Source organism: Numenius arquata, chromosome 12, assembly GCF_964106895.1.
Source record: "Numenius arquata chromosome 12, bNumArq3.hap1.1, whole genome shotgun sequence".
Lineage (NCBI taxonomy): Eukaryota > Metazoa > Chordata > Aves > Charadriiformes > Scolopacidae > Numenius > Numenius arquata.
In genome coordinates, this window is record NC_133587.1 from 24,156,812 (window position 1) to 24,175,543 (window position 18,732).

At 36.0% G+C, this 18,732-nt stretch overlaps 1 protein-coding gene across 1 annotated transcript in view; it reads left to right on the plus strand.

Moving 5' to 3' along the window:
- Nucleotides 1-18,732, plus strand: part of MALRD1 (MAM and LDL receptor class A domain containing 1) — a 246,729-nt gene that overhangs the window by 57,596 nt on the left and 170,401 nt on the right. Inside the window, exons 14-17 of the mRNA XM_074157371.1 lie at nucleotides 2,022-2,174; nucleotides 2,326-2,431; nucleotides 3,663-4,030; nucleotides 5,720-6,132. Of these exons, the coding sequence (XP_074013472.1) occupies nucleotides 2,022-2,174; nucleotides 2,326-2,431; nucleotides 3,663-4,030; nucleotides 5,720-6,132 (1,040 nt within the window). The remainder of the gene's footprint in view (nucleotides 1-2,021; nucleotides 2,175-2,325; nucleotides 2,432-3,662; nucleotides 4,031-5,719; nucleotides 6,133-18,732) is intronic.

Genomic DNA, 18,732 nt, shown 5'->3' on the forward strand with positions numbered 1-18,732 from the left:
AATGCGAGTCAAAGAGGTTATGGGACAATTAGGTAATTGAAGTGTTATCAAGCACCAAGAACCAAGTGCATTTCACCAGGCTCTACCAGCTTGCTCTGTTCTTGTATATTCCCTAGGTGTTAAATACTTGGTTTGAGATTCAGTTGAAGGTTTCAGGGTTATTTTATCTCAATGTATTCATCCACGCTTAAGTTAAATGTATGGTCTGTTGCATCTTTTATGTTTTGTCTCTGTTATAAGTCACAGATTCAAGAAGTCTGGGCTCAGACTTAACAGTTTTATCTTGTTTATTTGCCTCTTTTGGTGTAATCATCTGTGTCCAAAGTTTTTCATATTCTTTGTTGCTGTTCTCCTGGGAATATGGGACAGTTTCTTCTATCGAGCAAAAAACAAATCAGAAATAGCTCTCCTTGCCATTGTGTTAGGTCAGTGGATTCTCAGTGATTTCCATCATGCCTAGGTCCTTGAATGTTTGTATATATTTTATCTTCATTTTATTCTATCAAAAAATTTCTTCCTTCTGTTTTTTTGTCATATTGGATCTACATCATTTTATCGTTGATATTTCTGATACGCATATACTGTATGTATAGTAAACATATTTTCTTTGGTCTCTTAAATGTTATTTGGTCTTCCATATTTGATGAATGATTATTTTTTTAAGCAGCGTTAAAAACTGTGCTTTGCATAATAACCCACAAAATCGTATTTTTAGAAGCCCTAGCCAACAGTAACACTAACTTGCCTGGTTAATAATTTTTTCATTCTTTCTAACAAATTATGTAGAAGTTAATGTGACACAGTTCTTAAAGAAGAACAAAAAGAAAAAAACAAACAAACAAAACAAAGAAATTCCCATATCTTCCATCAATAAACATTTATGTAATCCTGTTTTCCAAGAGACTTCATTTGATTCTGGAATGTACATTTTCTATACCATAATGGTATTGCCACTGGGAGTTATGATAAAGGTGTTATAATGGTAGAATTCTGACAGTCATGTCTGAATATTTGTTTAGTTATTCTATGTATATAATTAATAAATTATTGCTTAAAAATTATTGAAATAATTTTCTTAATGTTTTCCATTAAAAGCCTTTTCTATTGCAGAGCTTAAAAATATAATTTTGTGATTTAATGAGGATTTTTTAAAGTGCAGAAGAGAGAAATTCAATGTTTTTTCATTCTAACATAATAAATATTTGTCAATTTACATTCATTCAGACATGACACCCTTCCACTCCTTTCTTTCCTTCATTTTGTATTAGACACGTTTTCTAAAATGTTGCTTCTCCTTTCGATGTAGAACAGAAGAAAGCAGCTGAATATATTTTTCAGATCTTTTCACTGCAGTAGTTTGTGTTTCAGAGATTTCCTTCTTCTACCAATAACATAGTGTCTCAGTTATGCATGGATATTTAACTTGACTCTTTTTATAACTAGAGGAAAGATTTTGTTATTGTTAGTATACTTGCTGAGATTCAGGAAAAAAGGGATTTGATTTCTGGCTCCAACACTGATTCCCTAAAAGATCTTGCAGAAGGCTTGTTGCTGCTTTGCGTGCTCTGTGTTCCTGCTCTGTAGGATGAGAAATGTGAGGCCTGTTGTCAGCACCTCCTCGCCTGCTTTGTGTGTGTTGGCTGCAGTGCCTTAAGAGGGAAGGACTTATTTTACTAAATACAGTGCATATAATGATGGCTGATTGTTCCTCTGGGAATGCTGTTTTACCCATTATGAAATAAATACCCCATCTTGTACTCTATCTCCCCACACCCCTTTCATAGAATCATAGAATGGTAAGAGTTGGAAGGGACCTTAAAGATCATTGAGTTCCAACCCCCCTGCCATGGGAAGGGACACCTCCACTAGAGCAGGTTGCTCAAAGCCCTGTAGACTTCTTTCCTAGGCTTCTTCCTAGAACACCGGTGACTTACTAGAAACCTTTTATTTCCTTTTCATACTGCAAAGCTTGTTTAGTAATGTCATATACGGAGATAAAACGGAATGCCTCCTCATTTCAGCTGCTGTATGTGACTTTGAAAGAGAGAGCTGTGGCTGGATTGAAAGTGTAAATGGAGATGGCTTTGACTGGGTAAGAAGTTCCAGTAGTGCTCTCGCACCTGCTTTTCAGAAGCAAGCTCCTCCACAGGATCACACCTGCAACAAATCTGAAGGTAAGACAAGCCAGGCCTAGGAACAGAGAAATGACATTAGATATACCTGCTCTTTAATCATATTTAAAGTGGAGGCCGTGAATGCTTTGAAAACCTTTAGAAACGCTTTCTTTCTTCAGCCTGAAAAGTTGTTTTCTGTTTTATTTGATAGGTCATTTTATGTTCATTCTGAAAAACAGCAGCAGCATTTCACAAGTAGCTCGGCTAAGAAGCCCAAAGTTCAGGCAAACTGGATCAAATTGCACATTGTCCTTCTGGTATGAAATAATTTATATTTAAAATTCGTGAGTCATCGCCCATTGATTCTCTTGGACTGAAATTGAGATTATAGTTTGCAATAGACACACCTTCCTCTATAGTATTTGTTTCTTATTCTTTAATCACATAGTCTTCATTATGAACAATATGCAGAAATAAGCTGAAACAGTAGGCGAATGGAACTGAAACACTTTGAGCAAAATTATATTAAAGGATTGTGTCTGCATATACATAGACAAATACCACAGTCATTTTGCTTTCATTTCTACTTTTGTTAAGTAAATTTGAAAATGTTGTGGAATTTGGTTTAAGAACAGGAAACCATCCAAAAATCTAGTAGCTCCTTGAGCTACTTACAATATCTGAAGTTAGATTGTATGATCTTTAAGGGAAAGCTCCAGTGCAAGAGTTGGAGCTTTGCTTCCAATTCTTTCTTTATATACATAGGGGAAAAAAAACCCAACCTTTCAGTTGTTGTGCAGTTTCAGTCTTTGTGCAATCTTGCCAAAGAGGGACAGAAAAAGTATACTGGGATGATCTGTTTACCAAGGCCAAAAGTGGTGCTACTTTTTAAACAAATGTTTGGCCTGACTTTGACATTATTAAGTGCAGTTTTCCTCAGTAATATCAAGTACATTTGCCATAGGAAGAGGAAATATCTTTTTTTTTTTTTATCAAAGACTCAAGAATTGAAGTAGAGGTCTGGAAATTACAAGTTGTTGGTTCTGTTCCTGGTTGTGTTCCTAGTTTCATTGTACAATTGCTCACCTAAGTCTTTATGATTTTTAAATGCTTTGAGATTCTCCAAAAATGCTGTAAAAATGCAACATGTAAATAATAACTAACATAAAGTGTGATTTTTGCATTCAGTGTTCTGTTCTTCCTTCTTGAAACTTTACAATTATGTATTGAATTAAATTTATTAAGCACATATTATGCATCTGAGTGAGCAGTGCTTGTTGCTTAATATGAGAGCAAATACGGCTTTTCAATTGTGGGTTATAGTTTAATGAAGTGTGCTTCTTCTCTCATAATCTTCAATTCTTGAAATGAGCCCTAGACTGATACAGCAGCCTACCCTACCATCATAGAGAAAGTGCATTGAATTACAGGTAAACTGGAAATAGGCACTGTGGACTTCCTATATTTCACGGAGCTGACAGAAAAGCCATTATACTTGATGTGGCCCATTCTCACTGTTTGCACTATTAACTTTTTTTATCATTTTAGGTATTACAACTATGGACAGTCAGTTGGAGCAGCAGAGATGGAATTGCTTGTGGATGGGCTGAGTCTGCCTACTGTCCTTTGGAGGGCATATTACAATGAAGGAAATCAATGGTTGAAGGCAGTCATTCAGCTTGGACGCCTTCCACATCCTTTCCAATTATCACTTGATAAAATCAGTCTGGGTTTTTATGATGGCGTCTCAGCAATTGATGATATTACATTTGAAAATTGTGCTCTTCCACCTCCAGCATTAAGTTGTGAAGGTCCCAGTCGTTTCTGGTGCAGAGACACAAAAGCATGTATCGACAGTTTATTGGTCTGTGATCTTGTGGATAACTGTGGGGATGGATCAGATGAAGACAACTGTAGTAAGTACTTTCCATCACTGCTTACTTTATATCAAACAAAAACCTCCATGCCAAATTCAGCACTGGAGTAAAAAAGCTCAGTACTGTTACAGCCTATCAACGTCAGAGCCAGTGATGATTCAACTGAACACAGTTACTGATGAAATAGACTCTGAAAATTTTTAACTTAAATGCATGCGATGAGTTCTACAACTGAGGGAAATGTAATTCAATCTCCTTTATTCAAACAAGTCGTATTTCTTTAAGTTTTGTAAAACACACACATGCATTACAAGTTTATTTTAAAAGAGAGAATTCCCAGTCTGCCAGTTGGTTTGGGTTATCATGCTGTCTTTGATTACACTGATGGAAGTACAGTGGAAGACCTATATGAACTAAAAGGAGTGATGTCCTATATCTTTTTATGACCTGTAACTCTTCTACCTAGAAAATGTTAAAGTTGTCTGTACTAGAAGATATTAATCATGCTGGGTATAATTGTTCCTTTCAAAGAAAGAACTTGTAAGAACTGAGGAAAGCTATGGGTCATTCACATTTTTGACATTCACCTTGCAGTGCTGAAGGGTGGTGGTGACGATTTTCTCCCCAAAGCATTCATTCATCAATTTTAAGAACTCAAGAACATTAATATAAAATAAAATTAACTAGCAGTTGTTTTATCACATCCCAAGGTAATGGTAACTAAATTATGCAAATCACAATGAGTTTGAGAAAGAGGAGACACCTTACATGCTTGAGGGGATACAAGCCTACACTGATATTTGCTGAATATCAACTTAAAACTGATCTGAATTTAAAAGAAAGTGAAGGCTTTTCAGCCTACCTCAGTTTTCCCACTTGTAAAATGTCGATCTTCTTAATAACCCATTTTGAGGTCTATAGTAACGAAGTATTATATGACTTGCAGTTTTAAACATCATAAAAAATAATAGCTTAATTAAAAAAAAGGGAATGGCTGTTATGTCAGTTACTGTTTATGAAGAACAGATGCAAAGATGAAATGCAGTTCTCTACCTCTGATACACTTTTTATTTTTTTACATTAGAAGCAATGGGTCTAATCAATATATTTTGCCATGGTGTCAAATAATAAAGTGTGTTGTGTTATAAATACTTCTCTTGAATTTAGTTTTGATAAAACTATCAAGCTCCTATTGTTGAGGAAAATAAAGCTCCAAAACAACCTGTTTTTTGGACTACTTTAGTCATGCAAAAATGTATTAGGTCACTTATTACACATACCTACAAGACTATCCTGTTGTTCATTTCATCCAATTATCTCAGTTTTAAAGTCCTTTACTCAGTTAAATGTCAGTTAAAGAACCTTGAATGCTTTAATTACAAAAATACATAAATTTAATAATATAAATAATAAAATATTCTTCACAGTTCTGTTTATTCAATAAATTAATGATATACGGTTTGCCAGATATATATTGAAAGAGAAGGTAATTAAGTAAAGATTGATTTTTATTTTTTTTTCCTCAAAGCAAGTGTATATTCTTAGAAGTGAATTTTTGGAAGGAGAAAAAGATATGTGTTTTTCTCTATATTAGAAAGAAATTTTTGCAAGAAGGCAAAGGCTTTTTTTTTCTTTTTTCATTGTGTTAGAAAGTTAATGAAAGTATATTAAAACACAATTACCTTTGTTTCTGCTTTCACTCGGCAGTCTGTTGTGTTTACATTTCAGACCCTGACCTACAGTGTAACTTTGAAAATGGGTTGTGCAATTGGGAGCAGGATGTTGGGGATGACTTGGACTGGATCAGAATACAAGGTCCAACCCCCACGGTTAATACAGGCCCGTTGAAGGATCACACGACAGGCACAGCCAGGGGACACTACCTCTACATGGAATCCTCTGAGCCACACCAGTTTCAAGATAAAGCGATTTTGCTTAGTCCTCTCTTCAACCCTACTGGCAACAGAACCTGCATTTTCCGTTTCCATTATCACATGTTCGGAAAGCAAGTTTACACACTGTCAGTCTTCCAGAGAACTGTGAGTAACACCAAGGGGTGGCTGTTGTGGTACAAGTTTGGAAATCAAGGAAACAGATGGATCAGACAGATGCTCTACATCAGCAGCTTTAAGCCATTTCAGGTATGATTCTTCTGGCTTGTGAAGTGCTTATTTGCTGCCTTGTAAAACACTGCGAGTATATAAATAAATGACTCTGCAATCTGAAACCTATTTGGAACTGTCTGATCAAATTGACTTTGAAATACATTTATACGATTTTTTTGAGGAAATATGTCTGAAATTTCTTTTTGGTAGAATTTACTTTTGCCCCTAAAACACATGATTATAATGTTTTGAATAGGAACATGGGGTATTTAAAGTAGATGTAATTTTTGCTTTCAAGCATGTGGTGAAACAAAATTGTCTGAATCCACTACAGAAGAGCTTGGCAAAATTTTGATGAAAAAAGGACTGTTAAAAGGAATATCCTTTTCTGTGCCTTACTTTTCCATTAATCTTTCATTATATGTCAGAAAAAATATCAGTTCAAAATATTTGGGCGCAAGGCTAGGCCATCAGTCAAGTATCATTTGGACAAGTATGTGATAATAGTAAGATACAGCTACAAATCTTGATTTATTTTATCACTTTTAAAAAATTATGTATGTTGTTTACCCTTCACTATGTGTGAACTGTTTATGCTGGCTGGGTTAATGAACCTGCAGGTTTATTAGAGACAGTAGTTCACTTGACTGCCAATTGGTTGTAAAATTAACTTAAAAAAACCCCCATAACATATTATAGAAAGAAACACCTTTTAAATCTGTTATAATGTAATATTTGCTTTAGACTGTCCTGCATTTAGTTCCCAAAAGATTAGTTTTAGGTAGAGAGAAGTTCTATCCTCTTTGGAGGAAAAGGCCTTAATTATTACTGTGATTGCATGGAGGGACCTGGAAGTGCTCATTTTTTTGCAAAGACCCTTTTTGAAATATAGAGTATCAACATAATGCTAACAACGAATAGTAAATCCCTCAAATTCACATTTTCAGTTTATTTACTAGCATGGAAAGCCAACTTTGGGGTCATATACACAATTGTATCTATACACTAACTGTTAGGAAAAGGAGGAGCTCACAGCCAAAAATTCAAAGTGGCAGAGAAAGATACTTGAGGACATCTGGAAAGCCACATCCCTTTTTGAAAGTTTGGAGTTCTATACCTATGTAGGGCCTTTAATTGAATGCTCTTCCAGAAACCCAAAGGGAACAATATGTGAAGACTTCTTTTGCTCACACCAGCTCCCACTAAACCTCAGAATCTTAAATTTCTCAGGAAACCTTTGTTCTAGCTGCCATCAAACCAGGGCTGAAGTTTGTTGCTGTTCTGTCAGATATTTTTACAGTAGAATGCTAAATGTGACATCAGTGAGCAGAACAGGAATAGCTGGATGAGTGAAAAGGGAAATGTAGAGGTAACTTATTTAAATGAAAGGAATGCAGTTCTCGGAGACAAAATTAACCATTTCTCTCAAATAGTAATACTGACAAGATCACAAAAGTGATCCAAAATACACACGCTTATAAAACTTTTGCAGCTTTAGTGATCTAGACTTTCCTTTTGAGTCCATGTATGACATAGAAATCTGCAAAGGATTTAATAATATGTAAGAAATCATGCTTTATTTTTTTCTGGTACAGATTTTAGGTTAAGAATATATTCCTTTTAAAGATATTCCTTTTTACTACATGAGACGCTTATTTCAACACGAAAAATTATAGGCTGTTGAGTGTACTTGTCACTTTAGTTGATCTACATTTATTTTAATCTCCCTGAGAAGTTTGCTTACCTATCTTTTCCTTAAAAGTACATTTGGAAAAGTAATAACAATCTGTCCATGGTAACCTACTTACAATGACCATGAATAGTGTTTGCTTTTATCTTCTGTGAATAATCATAATACCTGAAATAGTTTCTGCTCGGAAGAAAGTTCAAAGATTCTATTTTAACGTCTTAGATAAATGTAGCTGTCTTAGCTTGCTCTATTCATTCAAATTTCTGTGGAAACGGGAAAAGGAAATGGTGATATTATGTGAACAATGGCGAAATTCTGTACTGCAATCCTTTTGGGCAGTGTAGGGTCTTTTTAGTCATGATATAAATCACACACCCACAGTGTCTGTTATGATATCTAGGGCAGCTTTACTATATTGCAAATCATATTATTAAAAACAGAAAGACTTTTACCACAATCCAATTCACTTTCTGCCCATCTGCAATATGTATGCATATGTCTGTAAACAAAGACTGTTATAGATATTTGATACTCCAAAGCATATGTAATACATAAAGAAGTATAGTACTCTGTGATTATTTTATAATGGTCAATCTGGCTGTTAAGAAACTTAAAAATGCAAATACACTGATTAAGTACAGATTAATTATTAATGCTATATTGAATATAGTTACTAAAACCTTTAATATTTTGAGTATCATGTAAAAACCCCTACATCTCCCTTCAAATATAAAACTTTCTCCCTTTAAGTGTGAAAAACAAGGACCAAGATCAGGAGAAAACACATAATGAAAATTTATTGATAAATGCTAGCTTATGGAAGCTTATATGCAAAATAAAATTGCAGTTAAGTGAATATTAAATGTATTTGGTATTTTCCTATTTTACAAGTGGTTAAGAAAAGTAAACAACCAAATCCACTGTAATAATTTTACTCTTATTATCAAGTAGGTATTAGTGTTATTAGTGTTAAAATGTGCTATTTTCATGCCCTCAGTGTAGAATCCAAATTGTTTGTGTTTTAAGGGCCTGATTCTAAAACATGTATGCCTGACTATATTGATAATGGTGCAAATTAGATTTCTCAAGCCTCCTGAGCAGCATTTTAAATCAAATATAATGGTCTGGAATATGACCAAACACTGGAAGACAGATAGCTGAAGCGCAGTGGATCCCTTTCCCTTTGATTTGTACATTGCTATTTGTACCTTTGACACTCTAATGTGCTGTTATCAGCTATAGTGATTGCACCATTTGTTGCTCATAACTTCAGACAATTTTGTATATTCAAAATTTTTGTCTGTTTGGGGAAAAAATTCCTTCTGTCCTGAAACTGACCTCTGTTTTGTTAAAGCAAAATATGACTTGTATTTTTGCATTCTTCTGATGTTCTGAGTATCCCCATCTCTTATTCAGGCTGAGCTATCAAAGCATAAACACTGAGCAGTCCTATTTCAGATGTTCTCACATAAAGGACTTAAATCTTATTTGGTGTTACATAGTGTGATGTGAGTTGTCTTGTGCAGCTTCTGCAAAGTGCAAATGCTCAATATTCAATATTTCTAAAATTATTTTCTAAGTCACAGCCATAATAATATATTATTTTTGATCTGTGACGATATCATCAAATATAATATGGATTGTATGGCCATTCAAATGGGAACGGTGAATTGTTAGTCATAATTAGTTTCAACATGTAAATCTTCAAATATACTTCTTGAATGATGTTAAATCAAGAATCGACTTAATTTTTTTAGCAGCAGAATTTGTCTAAAAACAGGCAAGAATCTAAAGGAAGTTGTCTTCATTTCTGAGACACTAGATTAAGGTGATTGTTTTGTCTTTTAATACATTCATTTAAATCTTCAGTCTTCATCTTTTTCTGCTAAAGAGATACAGGGCATATTATACCATTTCTTACAAAGATTTTCAAATTCAAAGGCAAATTAGCTCACTCTGAACACATTTTATCTTCAGTTACTCTTATCTTTTAGTCATAGAGTTAGTTATGGAGGTGTGTAGTTACATTGAGTTTTTAACCTTGATTATAAGGCTGTGTTAGTTTTTCCTTAAATATAACCAGCTACTTCTTGTATTATAGTTTTGGTATAATCTTGACATATGGTTGGTTTGGTGTCAAATACATGAGTAGTTAATATGCATTATTTACGTTCAGGCTCTTAACATTCATCTAAAAAGAGAGACACGAAGAGTTAAAAACTGTATTTAAGGTACTGCCAGGTAGCTGGTCACATTCACATAAGCAGTACCTATTTTCTCACCCTCTACTCCCTCCCTTTTCATTCCTCAGTGAAATGAGATAGTGATTCTTTTTTGGAGATTCTGATCCATTCTGTAATAAGTGAAACAGAATCACAAAGCTCAATCTTTAATTATTTCTGCAATTCTACCTGTTCCTTGCCATTACTTTTCTGTGAAGTGAGCAGATTGATCAAACCCACCCCACCTCCCTCCATTTCTGTAATGGAAAACTCAGGTTTCCAGTGGAAAAGGGGCTTTTTGGCATAATTCTACTTTACAAACTATTTTTAAAGTGGTTTTGAGTTCTGTTTCAAACAAAAACCATGTGCTGTGGCACATTGTGAGGTTTCAGAATTTAATGTTTTTATTTCATGCATCTCTAGTGGTGATAATTATATTTAATTCATGAATAATATAGCAGGACTTGTTATAGCAGACTAAATACCATTTGTATCAATTTAAGAAAAGACAATGACTTGCTAGGTTTCCTCATCAGCTGTAATACTCTTGAAGTAAGAAAATTTCAAGTTTCATTTCCTACATAACAAACGTCAGAACTATTGAAATTGCAGGTTCCAGATCTCATATCACATTTCACAGCACTTCTGGAAGAATGCACATACCTTTTTATTGCCCCAAAAAGAAGTACTATTTCTTGGAGTGAAAAGCAATGTGAGGAGACCATGTTTCAGCCTGTTACAGTTGCACATGCAACGTGCACACGCAGACAGGTCTTATCCTTACTACTCACGGTGTTGCTAGAAGGAAACCGGTTCTGCACAGTTCGTGGTCTTTCTTCTATACATCCGAAGAAAACAAATCAAAGTAATTGCGTATTTGCCCTTATGTTTGGAATTTTAAGCTGAAAAAAAAATAATTGAAGTAGAAATATTTGACCCTTTCTGGAATACTTTGGTAAAGAATGTTCTTAGAGAGATGACTGAGATGTAACAGAGAAACATCAAGCCAACAGTGTAATAGAGAAGCTGCATAGAGAGTGATCATTAATGATTTATCTGAATACAGAGAATGAGAGTTACTATGTGAACTTACTAGGCAAAACAATCAAAACAAAAGGAAATATTATAGGATGGTCTGTTGTACAACTGCCGAGGCATATTTTAGGTACAAGGAAGTATGAATGGGATCAATAAGTAACTTGGCAAATTATTGAAAGAAAAGTCTGTTAAGGGCTACTAGCACAGCAGTGAGGCTATAGCCTCCCACCTGTGACATACTGCCAAGAGTTTGGGAGGTACCACTTCATGCCTGTTTTATTCTCATTGTGAATGTGGCAGGAGTCCACTGTGAGATACACGTTGCAGCTAGAGGGACAGCCAACTTAACCTCTGGTACATCTGTCCTCATGCTGTGAGGTACCGTGCTGCAGACAGCTTTCAGTGCATGGAGACGCACACCCTTCTTGATATTCTAACTATGATTTCAGATTTTCTGCAGTTGCTTTCACTCTTATCGAACTAGATTTATTGTTGTCAAGTATTGTTAGCCTTCTGCCTTGATTTGATTGTCTGCTTGCTTGCTTGTTCAGGGCCTCATTTTCAGTGCATGCTGACATACCAATGGGAGTTCTTTAATGTTTAATTGGTCAGATATATATCTTTCATTAAAATCTGGTGTTGAAACAGCTCTGAATTTATCAAGGACTTTTCTAAGATGTTTATTACACTTCTAATACCCACTAGTGGTCATTTTTCTGTTATTGCTTTTGATCCATTCCCTGGTAGTGACTTTCACACAAAGATTTAGCCATCACAGATTTCCACTCTAGCAACAGCTCCAATTTCAACTTTCAATTTGTCATTCCTCATCTACCTTCTACTCTTCTCCTTTGCACTTTCCCTAATAAACTGCTGAGATTAGTATTCAGGGATTTAGTGGCACAGAATCTAGTTGGAGGTCCGCAGCAAGTGGAGTCCCCCAGGGGTCAGTTCTGGGTCCAGTCCTCTTCAATATATTCATCAATGACCTGGATGAAGGGATGGAATGTACCCTCAGCAAGTTTGCTGATGATACAAAACTGGGAGGGGTCGCAGACACACCAGAAGGCTGTGCCACCATACAGCGAGACCTGGACAGACTGGAGAATTGGGCAGAGAGGAACCTGGTGAAAGTCAACAAGGGCAAGTGTAGGGTGCTGCACCTGGGGAGGAATAATCCCTTGAGCCAGTACAGGTTGGGGGCTGACTTGCTGGAGAGCAGCTCTGAGGAGAAAGACCTGGGAGTCCTGGTGGACAACAGGATGACCGTGAGTCAGCAATGTGCCCTTGTGGCCAAGAAGGCCAGTGGCATCTTGGGGTGCATCAGGAAGAGTGTGACCAGCAGGTCGAGGGAGGTCATCCTCCCCCTCTACTCTGCCCTGGTGAGGCCCCATCTGGAGTAGTGTGTCCAGTTCTGGGCTCCCCAGTTCAATAGGGACAGGGAACTGCTGGAGAGGGTACAGCAGAGGACTACAAAGATGATGAGGGGCCTGGAGCATCTCCCTTATGAGGAAAGGCTGAGGGACTTGGGTCTTTTTAGTCTGGAGAAGAGAAGGCTGAGGGGGGGATCTGATCAATGCCTATAAATACTTAAAGGGAGGGTGTCAAGAGGATAGGGCTGGTCTTTTTTCAGTGGTGCCCAGTGACAGGACAAGAGGAAATGGGCACAAACTTGAATATAAGAAGTTCCATCTAAACATGAGGAGGAGCTTCTTTACTTTGAGAGTGGCAGAGCCCTGGAAGAGGCTGCCCAGGGAGGTGGTGGAGTCTCCTTCTCTAGAGACAGTCAAAGCCTGCCTGGACACATTCCGATGCAGCCTGCTCTAGATGGACCTGCTCTGGCAGGGGGGTTGGACTAGAGGATCTCCAGAGGTCTCTTTCAACCCCATATCATTCTGTGATTTTTTTTTTTTTTTTTCTTACTGTTTCTTTTACTTTTTTTTACCGTTGCTTCTTAATCCTCTATTTTTACTCCAAATACATGGATGTCCAGCCATATTTGCTGCAGCTTGGTAGCATTCTTTCTGGGAACTAACTATGTTTCTTCATCTCTGATCTGCATGTTGACTTATTTCATCCCTGATACCTGCTTGCATGTTGCATGCAACTCTGGTTTTCAGATTTACATTGTACTATTGGTTTCTGATCTGTTTGTAGTCATCAATCTCAGTCTTATTTTCACTGTGGCAATGTAAAGCCTGTGGTTGCTGGCTGACCTATACAGTTTGGTACACAGTTGCCTCTGAGCAGTTGTTTATTAATTGGCTAATAGATTAATGTTGGCAGAGAAGTGCTACCCATATTTTTTAATCCTTCATTGATCATAAAATCACAGAGTGGTTTGTGTTGGAAGGGACCTTTAAAGATCATCCAGTGAACCCCATTGACATGGGCAGGGACATCTAGATCAGGGTGTTTAAATCCCCATCCAAGTGGACCTTGAACACTTTCAATTATGGGACATCCAAGAACTTTTCTTGGCAACCTGTTCCAGTGTCTCGCCACCATCACCATAAAAAATTTCATAATTTTGTCCAATCTAAATCTATCCTCTTTCAATTTAAAACTATTGCCCCTTGTCCTGTCACTACAGACCTTGGTAAAAAGTCTCTCTCCATCTGTCCTATAAGCCCCCCTGTAAGTATTGAAAAGCTGCAATAAGTTCTCACCTGAGCCTTCTCTTCTGCAGGCTGAACAAACTCAGCTCTCTTGTAAGCAGTGAAAAGAAAGCTATGCATGTCTTCTTTCGGGATACTCCTTAGCTCAGCGTGGAAGAATTGCCTTAGCAGTAAGCATTGCATAGATCAGATACAAGTCTGTCCTTGAAGGCCCTATTCAGACTTCTCTGGAGAGACGTGGAGATGTCTGTATGCAGCCCTTGACATCTTGACATGCTCCAGGGTACAAGAGGGAGGGACAGAAATACTCAGGTCATAAGAAGCCAACCTGATAAATGTGGGGCACATCTTTTAGGACCATAAGTCCCAGGAATTAACTTAGTAACTCGGACAGAATCCTGTAATTGTATTATTTATTTATTTATCTATTAAATCTGGGGAAATGGTGGTAGGGAGAAAGAAACAATCTGTGTAGCATAAGGGAATATGTGTGTAAGCTGCTGAATCTGCGTACACCTGTCATAGAAGATCACCCAAGCAGCAAAACTACACTTATCGTATGGCAGTGATGATGAGATTCCATAAGAAAGTAGTCCAGGGTACCATAGTATGAAAAAACACCATCAGCCTTGTCCCATCTTTGCCTTTATGGGAATAAAGAACATACATACATCAGTATGTTCTTTATTCCCATACTACAACTAACCCACTTCCGCTTGTATGTAGCCGATCACTTACATCCAGACTTTGAATCCTCAAACTGCCTGCATAATTAACTGCAAGGCCATTAGAAATGACTGATGCTCTAAAAAAATCTCCCTAAATTTATACAGGAACACTAAAGGGACTTGTAGCTTAAATATGGGAGAAAATTTTTGGTATCTTTTTTTTGGTTTTTTTGGTACTAGATTTGGCCTTGCTCAATTAACCATGGATGTTTTAGTATTGTCTGTGACTATATCCTTATCTGTGAAGTATTTTGATTACTAAGTGATTTTTAAGTAATTAGAAAAAAAATACCATCATCCATCCTCTTTAGTGAAAGAAAACATTTACACATTTAATATTGCAAGAAGTAGATATGATAAAGGATATTTATGCATTTTTTGTGCCCCTGTAGCCAGCTGAACGGAAATTAAATTAATTTTGAGACTGAAAAATATCTTAAGGTTTAAAGGGAGGGTTGTCCATTTTTCTGTCTCTTTTGTGGTTTGGGGTTTTCTTGTTGGTTTTTGTTTGTTTGTTTTCTTTAACACTTAATATTTACAATCTGGGTTGCTTTTGAAAATAATCTTTTTCTGCTATAATCTTTTGAAATAGAGGAGATTTCTGTAAATCTTTGTAATGAAGTCTAAAATAACTATGACCTTAAATTGGATTAAATATAGCTTTATCATTATAATTACTAGATAGATGTTTCCCAAGTGGACAGGATAACCATGTTGTTTTATAAAAGCTCTCAGAAATTTTTAGGCACTGGCTATATACTACTTGTGCAGTAATTCTTCCAACATTAATATTAAGAGAGTGAAAACAAGATCTTTTGTTTGAAGTTTCAGGGCCTTAATACCACAAAGTACTGACTCCCAGAATATATAAACAGTTATTAATATTATGCTTGTCAGCAGTCCCACCAACATCAGTGAAGAAGCTGAAACAGGATAGAAATGTGATTCTTCCCTGTGCTTCAGAGAAATGCTTGAAAAAACATTATAAATCAGCATGAGAGTTCACAGGCTTATAGTGAAGTGTGATAAAGTGCTTTACTGAATTAGAACTAGTGTTTTTCAGTCTCTTGTAAAGCCAAGCACTGTAAAACATCAAATATTTGACACAAGATTTTTCATATTTGATGTGTATATGCTTAAGATCATTGTTAAGAATTCATTTGGACACCTGTGTGAAGGGACTTTATTTCAATTTTTTGAAGTCTTAAGACAAACTTATAATGTATTTTTGATGGACACAAAAGGAAGGGGCTGATAGGCTTTGAACAGGGGCAGCTTTTGCATGTGTATTGTTAAAATGTCGTGGTGACCTAATGTTGATAATCTTTTCAGCAGCTGATAGGCTGTCTCCACTTGTGCTTGCTTTTGGGAGTAGAAGGGCTCCACGCTATGTGTAGTAGCCCTGATTGCCTGGTCATTTCCTCTATGAGAGGGAAAGCTGAAACATGCTGTGGCACCCCTTCTGCCAGAGCACACAGATTTATTTATTTTTTTTTTCCCCCGAAGATAAACTATGGTGTGAAAGGTACAGAGGAAAAGTTCAGTGCCATGTAGTCAGGATGCAACTAGTGGACACCTAGACGAGAGATCTGGGAAATAGTCTCAAGTTCCACAGTGCCTATTCCTTTGATGGCAGCTGAGGAAGCAGAGAGACAAAACCAGGGCAGAATAAATACTGTGCTTGGACTGACTTATCAAAGAAGCCAATGCATCTTATTTGACATGAGCTAATAACTTAAGAAGTCAAATTAAATCTAAATTTCTCAGACATTTTTAAAATCACATTTTTTTTCTGAAAAAAATGTGTTTCCCTTTTTTATGTACTACTTGGGTTATCATTATAGGAATATGTTCATGTGTTCTTGAAAAAATTATCCTACTGTGAAAACTTATAGTGACATGATTGTTGGATTAAGATATCTTGATAAAAAGGAGTTTTGTAGAAAGAAATTTTGGTGCAGATTTCACGCAACTCATGGTTCTATGGCTTGTCCTTTATCTATAATTTTAAAAGTTCCACCATATTGTACAAAATTGATTGCTTTCCTTAATCAAAAGTTATGAGAAATTTTCCATTATTTATACATAGCATTAAAACATAGGAGTAGTTTACTGCAGAGATATGCAGTGAAATGCATATGACTTTCAATCTTGCATTGGCTTTCAGTAAGCTATGACAAAAGTTCTGTCAGTTGTTTGTGCCGTTGTTCTCTTGGTTGTTCTTTTCTCTTCTAACCAAATCACATAGTTTCTTGCCAGAAATGATCATAGCAAACCTAGTTAAAATTGCATGCTCTAACTACTAATAAAATCACTAACACAGTTGACACTTCCTGTGACAAACCTGAGATATTGTTTGGTTATATTACTAGGTAAATACATTGTAACTAGTATCACTGTTTTGTAGAAATTCAGAAATCTTCAGAATCTTGAATATGTCACAGTTTTGGGGGATTAATTCCAATCTAGTTTAAACTACATTTGTATGAAAATTAGGATTTTATTTTGCTAACCTTCAGTGGGAATTGGCTAGTGACAGTGTAAAAATAGAACATTTGTACATAACAGTAGTACTTTTGTAATTCCTCTATTAACACTTGTCATAATGTTCCTTTACCCTTCAAAAACCTATTTCGCTCAAAATCTTTTGATTGTTCAATCCTTTTCTCTATAGAGTCATTCTAACACATTTTGCTTTTCATGAAGGTTTTTTTTCCCCTTTTTTGTGTAGCATACCTTTTGTTACCTTTATAGATTTCATTGAGACTGGATCTCTAGAGTTCTGAAAACTAGAGAAATTGGGAACTATTTATCCTCATTCAAATAATAAATGAGATGTGAAATGAGCTTCATGGTAGATGAATTCCCTCGAGGTTGTTTAATAATAGCTTATGAAGTTTGCAGAATTTTAGCTGGCAAATTAATTTAAGTGGTCAATGTTTAACCACAGCTGCAGAAAGACTAAGTTTTATACTGCAGCACTAACTCATAAATTGGTCCTATTTTCAGTTTTGAGTCAGAGTCTACAACTCTGTTATATTTTCTGTGTTACTTACTGAGTTCATGCTATATGCCAAAGTGTCAGACTACCCAAGTCAGCACGTAAATAAATTTTAAAAAATTAATTTGGTTGGGGAGATTTTAAGTAATACAATCACAATCATCATCATAACAATAAGGGAGGTACTCTGAATTTAATTGTCCCTGCAGAACTATGTCCTGCCGCTTCTATCTTTGGATATTTTTATGCCCTGAATAAAAGTATTCCTTCTAAGGTGCAGATATGCAGTGTCCTCCATGGAAAGGCTGGTGGAAGATGATACATAAGGATGGCCTCAGAGTGTGTGAACATCATGGCAGGGGAGATGGGCACAGGGAGCTATGGGGAGAGAACCCCCTCGACCTAATCATTAACATCTGTCAGAGCACAGCACAATCCCACTGAAAAACATTGTGGTTTTGAGGGGGTTGGGTTTGTCTTAGTAATAACTGTGTAAATTGAGTTAACAAACCCTTTGACTCTTCATCTGAATTTTAGCTCATTTATAAGTAATTAATTTTGGGTAGTTAGTCATTCAAGCTTTGAAAACAAAGTAAAAAATTTATTTAAACTGCTGTGTATTTGCCAGTCAAAATTACACTAAAAGGAATTTTGTTGTTTTGGAATAATATATTTTCTTGCATGGCAATTCCAAATAATACATGTCTTGATATGTCCTGTTTCTAAGCATTTTTATGCTATTGGTACTATACTGTAGCACTGCCCCCATTTTAACCTAAACAAGAAACAAAGATTGCAGTAGTACTGCAAAGAATATTTGTGAATGTTCTGAGGGAAAAATAAGAATCCCATTCTGAGATGAGAGCAGTAAGAAGAAATGCTATCATTTACTGTTGTCATTCACACTAGATACATTTTATGCTAAAATAACCCATCTTCAGCGTATCCATAGTAAGGGACATATATCCATTTTCTTTTAGCATACTCATTTATTTTGCTTAATGGACATAATCCATAAACGAAGTGCAATCATTTCTGTTTATCCTGGTGGTAGCATCACTAATAAATTTGCTATCCACATTCAGCTTCAGAATAGCAGAAATAAATTTGTCAGCAGTAACGTATTAAGACTGATGTTATTCTCTTACATTAATTAACATGTAACAGGAGGAAAAAATATTTAAAAGGTGCAAGGAATGGCCTTAACACTGTAAAAGTAAAGTGTGACTTATAAAAGCTCTGCATGCCTACCAGGTGAACAATGGTTCTTAGTGTGTAAATGAATTCTCTTATTTCCCTCAAGCTACTGAGACACTTGTTTAATACACAGTGCTGATTT